General features: G+C 36.3%; 1 protein-coding gene across 1 annotated transcript; it reads left to right on the forward strand.

The window, feature by feature from the left end:
* The first annotated feature begins 3,697 nt into the window (after nt 1-3,697).
* LOC125809911 (uncharacterized) lies at nt 3,698-5,570 on the forward strand. Its single transcript, XM_049489454.1, has 3 exons — nt 3,698-4,949; nt 5,206-5,342; nt 5,451-5,570. Exons 1-3 carry the CDS (start codon nt 3,698-3,700, stop codon nt 5,568-5,570), a joined length of 1,509 nt encoding a protein of 502 aa, XP_049345411.1.
* Nucleotides 5,571-6,630: the final 1,060 nt, after the last annotated feature.

Genomic DNA, 6,630 nt, shown 5'->3' on the forward strand with positions numbered 1-6,630 from the left:
TTTTTGTTTTGCATTATTGTTTATAGAGCAAGAACAAGTTAGGTTTCATAACAAGGGGAAGGTTCAAGTTCAATAGAGCTTTCAGGCTTGATTTGAGGAGGTGATGGGTGAATTGTTTCTTGTTTACATTGTATCTTCATGTTAATTGTTTCGTAAGTGTTACTTGTACAATACGTGATTAGGGAGTTAGAAAGGGATGAAACTGAAATGATATCTTGTTGTCAATTTTAGGGGTGACAATTTTTGCCCATATAAAGTGAAAGGATCCATTTAATCCATATTTATTTAAATGGATGACTCATATTTTTTAAAGGAAAAATTACAGAAATCCCGCCTTTTAGTTTACTTAATACCATTATCCCCTATAAGTTTTACAAATCTCCAAAATTCCTCATTTTCGCCCATCAGAATAGTGTATCTCGCGCATCAGATTAGTGTATCATGTATAAAATGTACATCAGATTAGTGTATCATGTATAAAATGTAATGTATCTTACTTAACGATTAATGTATCTCGCGCATCAGATTAATGTATCAGCACTTATATTATTGTATCCGTTTGAAGGATTTCTGTAATTATAAACTTTTAAGGGATAAATTGTAATTTTGCCTTAAAAGTATGTGATTTATGTAATTTGCCCTTTTCTAAATGGGTAAATATGTTTTGATTTATATTTAAGATATCATACAAATATGGACAAAATGGGTAAAATATGAGAATCCATATAGACTCATAGATCACCCAATCATAATAAAAAAATATCCTTAATTGCACTAAAAATTTATAAATCTATATATTTTATTTTATTTTAAAAAAAGAACATTAGGGGGTCGGGTGGAGGTGTAGGGTAGGGTAGAGGTGGGGTGGGAGAAAAAACTAATTGTCTTTTAAAAAATATGGGTGGGGGCATGGGTAGGGGGTAGGTGGAGGTGGGGGATGAATCAAAATTAACTTTTTTAAAAAAAAAAATTATGTGAGGGGTGGGGGTAGGGGGTTCGAGTGGGGGTAGGCTTGGAGGGAGGGGGAAGGTGTGAAAAATATTTAACTTTTTTGTCATTAAAAAACAAATTGGGGGTAGGAGGGTCTGGATAGGGGTAGGGTGGAGGTGGGGGGGATTTTTTTTAAAAAAAATATTATTTTAATTGTTGTTCTAAAAAACAATTGGTACTGGGGTAGAGGTGGGTAGGCTGGGCGAATTTTTTTTATTAAAAAAATTGGGATGGCAGAGGTGTGGGTGGGGAGTGGGCTGGGATGGGGTATGGAAGTGGAAAAAAATAAATTCTTTTTTGTACGAAAAATTATTTTTTAAACAATTTAATTATTCAAGAGTGGGGTGGGGGTGATAGGGTTGAGTATTAACAATTTACTTTTATTTAATGTTTTTTGACTTTAGGAGATTAAAGTGGGTTAGAATCATTTTACCAAAACCATATTTGACCAAATTCATAATTACCCATATTTTATAGGATAGATTGTAATTCAATCAATTTTGGCGCAATTCATCCAAACCGATCCAATTTACCGTTTGCCACCCTAGTCAATCTCATATAATATAATAACCCGAGACCAAAACACAAGAAAAGGACGCATCTTTTGAACACTAGACCTAAAACCACCACTTACTACCATTGATGGCCCTGGTGGCCGGCGGACAACCTCCACTGGAGGATGCTCCCTCCACATCCACAATATAACCCTCTTCTCTAACCACAAAGTTCTCAGAAGTATTAAAATCAGATTACAACACAATGCCAATTCAGAGGAAGACAATGGTTTACTACATGCTGAGCCATAAATCACTTGGAAGTCATCAGAAGTTCAACAGATGATCATACAAGAGAATTTACAATATGCCTCTCGAAGGAATCTTTCAGGGTGAAAAGCAAGATGTTTGACCTGCCGAGCGTAGCGCTTCCTGCTCCACCCGCAGCGCTTGCTGCCTCTCCTCCAAAACCTCTATGCGTTCTCTAGTAGCGCGAATGCGCGCTTCTTTCCTTGCAGGATCCATTGTTCTAAAACTTCTCAAAAGGAAGTTTAGCACTCTACGGTGCTCTTGAATTTCATTTTGCAGTTGCAATAAGAAAGTTCTCTTTGATAAGCCAGATTTACATGAATTACGTAAAGTAATCCCAGTGCAATGCGAGATCAAAGGGCCATGCAACATAGGACTATTAGAAAACAGACATGTTTTAATACGATTATCTCTATTGGAGGATTATGTGAAGATGATGTCGACCCCAACATACTATTTGAAGGTGCACAACCTATACTATCAGATGAGACCATTGAAGTGGAATCCTTGGTTTGTTCCAGAAGAGGAGCCATCAATAGCAGTAGCATGGATTAGTTTTCCAGACTTGCCGCCTAATTTCTTTGCTAGAGAAGTCGTCTTCTCACTAGCCTCTGCAGTTGGAAAACCATTAACAGTAGATATGGCGACACAAAACAAGACTAGACCTAGTTGTGCAAAGGTTAAAGTGGAGGTAGATTTATTAGCACAACATCCACAGAGGATTAAAATTGCAGAAGAGGATGAAGTCAGAGGAAAAGTAAATTCTAAATGGATCACAATCAAGTATGACTATCTGCCAAAATATTGCAGTTATTGTAAGCTACAGGGACATAGAGAAACTGAATGTGGTGCATTACACCCAGAGCTGGAAAGGTAATTTAGAGAAAACCTTGAGGAAAATAAGGACAAAATGGGAACAACAACAACTCAGACCAAAATACTAAGTAGTGGTAAAGTTGTTGGTAACACACAAAGAAAGCAGGAATGGATGTAGCGAAGAAATAAATATGCAAAAGATAAAAAGGGAAGGATAATAGAGATGTACAATGGCAAAAATAAAGTGGAAGCTGAAAAACATACTGAAGGAGTCGGCACTAATACAAGTGCAACAAAGGGGACCAAGGAGACTGAAGAGAACAAGGACAGGGAAGAAGAACTTAGCAGCAACAAATCTGAAGAAGAAAGAGACATCAACAAGCAAATGGGAACAAGGCAATGGGTGGATATTAATTTTAAAAAAGACAAAGGGACAAAGGAGAATCAGATAACACAACCACAAGTTAGTTCTAACAGTAAACACGATGTAGGCAGTGAAACACCTACGAATAACACAGGCACACAAGAGAAAAGCACATGTGAGATAAGTTCCAAGGAGAAAGTCATTTAGAAAAAGAAAACTCAAGGGGAAAATAAGACGGATGAGTTAGGGAACAGAGAGTAGACAACAAGTCAGAATCAGCTAGAATTAACAAAGCAACAGAACACACATGATGAAGAAAGGATAGAGGCAATAGATACAACAGAACGAGTCATTTTAGATCCTGACAAGGAAGAAATTGATGCTTCCTTGGCAGAAATAGAAATGCAAAACAACAACCTTAGACGTGAGAACATTGAGAAGGAAACATTGGAGAAGAATATAAAAGAGGTGGCTAAAGCAGGAGACATTTCACCAAGACATACAAGGGCAATAGAGGAGAGTCATCTAAAAAACAAAAGTGGAAAATCTCAAAAGATACCTCACAAGCAACAAGACAACTACCAAAGAGGCAAGCTGCCTCAAAACACAGTCATTAATGATGAATAAGATCCTTCTATGGAATATTAGGTCAGTGAATACTCAACAAGCGTTTGAGAGACTGACAAATTAAAATAGAAGAAATAATTACTGGTTAATAGGTCTGATGGAACCTTTTCAAGATTTATCTGATTTGGAGAGATATAGAAGAAGATTGGGTCATGATACTGCTTTGGTAAATTGCTCTGGTCAAATATGGATATTCACAAAAGATGTACATGTAGATGTTAATGAAGATTCTACACAACAAATGACATTAAAAGTGGTACATCAAAACATGGGAGTTGAGGCATTGGTCACTGTAGTGTATGCATCTTGTAATGCAATTAACAGGGAAGAGCTATGGAACTCAATACAACATATCTCTAGTCACATTTCCTTACCATGGTTGGTAGGAGGTGATTTCAATGTAATGCTTTCTCCTAAAGAAAAATTAGGTGGGTTTCCGGTCTATTGTCAGGAAACTGAAGATTTTGCCAATTGTATTGCTACTAGTAGTCTATATGACCTGGGCTACATTGGAAGCACTTACACATGGTGGAATGGAAGATCGGAGGATGCATGCATCTTCAAAAGGTTAGATAGAATTTTGGGAAATCAAAGATTAATGAACTTGTTTCCAACTATGAAGATCAAGCATCTTATTAAAAAAGGGTCAGATCACTCTCCATTAGTGTTGGAATGTTCACAGAATACTGAGGAAATTATCAAACCATTCAAGTTCTTAAACTTTTGGGCTAAACATTCCTCTTTTGAAAAGCTAGTAGAGGAACATTGGAGACTTGACCCTTTTTACATGGTACAACAGAAATTGAAGAGGGTGAATTATGCTCTAAGATCTTGGAGTAAGGAAACATATGGTGATGTGTTTCAGCAAATTGCAACACTAGAGGATGTAATACAGGCTCATGAAGTCAGATTTGAAGAATCTCCAACCTTACATAACAAAGAAGAGTTACATAAAGCTCAAGCACAATTAAGCAGATACTTACATCTTGAAGAAGAGTACTGGAGACAGAAATCAGGTCTGAAATGTTTTCAAGAGGGAGAAAAGAATACCAAATTCTTTCATTCATATGTAACAGGAAAAAGGAAAAAGTTGAAGCTAAATAGAATACAGAATACTCAAGGAGATTGGCTAACAGAGGAAAGAGACATAGCTGCTGAAGCCATAAGATACTTTCAGGAGCAATTTACAGAGGATCAATCTAAAAAAGAATTCTCTTTATTAAATCATATTCCTAGTTTGGTAACAGAGGAGCAGAATCAAAAGCTGGAGGAATTGCCAACAGAAGAAGTTAAAGCAGCAGTATTTGGGTTAAATAAAGAAAGTGCATGTGGTCCAGATGGATTTACAAGTATTTTCTATCATACATGCTAGAACATCATAAAAGAAGACATAATTAGAATGGTAAGGGCCTTCTTTGTAGGCCAAGAGATTCCCAGATATATTACTCACAAATTTGGTCTTAATACCAATAAAGGACCAGGTGCATACCTATGCAGATATAAGACCAATTAGCCTGAGTAACTTCTGTAATAAAATAATTTCTAGAGTTATACATGAGAGATTAAAGAATTTTCTGCCTACTATCATCTCGGAAAACCATACAGGTTTTGTTAAAGGAAGAAATATAGTGGAAAATATTCTTTTGGCACAGGAGATTATAAGGGATATCAGGATGAGGACAAAAACAACAAATGTGGTAGTAAAACTAGATATGACCAAGGCATATGACAGGCTATCATGGGTATTCCTCACTAAAGTTTTGAGACAATTTGGGTTCTCTGAAGTTTTAATTGACATGGTATATAGACTTCTGTCCAATAACTGGTACTCAATTTTGATATATGGGCAGACTCATGGATTTTTCAAGTCATCTAGAGGAGTCAAGCAGGGAGATCCATTATCACCGGCTCTTTTTATAATTGCAGCAAAAACACTAACGAGGGGTTTAAATGCTCTGTGGGAAAATTAAGAATTCAAAGGATATGGTCTACCCAAATGGAGCCCAAATATTAGCCATCTTTCTTATGCAGATGATACAATTTTATTTATATCGGCATACAAGAAATCAATGAAGATGATAATTAGGGTACTAAGAAGATATGAAAACTCTTCAGGTCAGCTAATTAATTTGGAGAAGAGTGCATTTTATGTACATGAAAAGGTGAATCCAAGACTGATAGGAAGCATCAAAAGACTAACCAACATAAAACATGGAGCTTTCCCTTTCACATACTTGGGATGTCCTATATTCTATGGAAGAAATAAGATTTCCCACAATGATTCAGTGATTAAAAAGGTGGGAAAAAGAATACAGGGATGGCAAGGAAAAATGTTATCATTTGATGGAAGAGTTGTTTTAATTTCACATGTGTTGCAGAGTATTCCTAAATATTTATTGATTGATTTATCTCATCCAAAAGGAGTGATAAGACAGATACATATGATGCTCATTAGATTTTTCTGGAAAACCACTACAGACAGTGAAAGGAACCACTGGATAAGTTGGGATAAATTATGTCTACCTAAGGAGGAAGGAGGAGTTGGTTTTAGATCTCTTGCTGATATATCTAAAGCTCTATTTTGCATATTATGGTGGATTTTCATAACAAAGACTACACTTTGGAGCTCTTACATGGGTAATAAATACTGTAAAAAGCTACATCTAGTAATTGCTCAGAGTAAGGGAGCGTCCGCCACATTGAGAACAATGATCAAGATTAGAGAGTTGATAGAACATCAAATATGGTGGAAAATTAAAGGGGGAGACTCAACTCTTTGGTTTGATAACTGGACAACTCAAGGAGCGCTATATTACTTCAGTCATGAAACAAGTCAAGAGGAAGAGATAGAGGTCAAGGAATTTGCAAATCAACAGGGTTGGAAAGTAGACAAACTAAGAAGGTGGTTATCAGAAGATATTGTACAACACATACTGAAAACAATCCCAAGTCCTGATGGTATACTGGACAGAACATGGTGGATGCTTGAAGAAAGTGGAAAATTCATAGTTAAAAGTGCCTGGGAGTATG

Source organism: Solanum verrucosum, unplaced genomic scaffold, assembly GCF_900185275.1.
Source record: "Solanum verrucosum unplaced genomic scaffold, falcon-dt-bn FXZP01000257.1, whole genome shotgun sequence".
Taxonomy (NCBI): domain Eukaryota; kingdom Viridiplantae; phylum Streptophyta; class Magnoliopsida; order Solanales; family Solanaceae; genus Solanum; species Solanum verrucosum.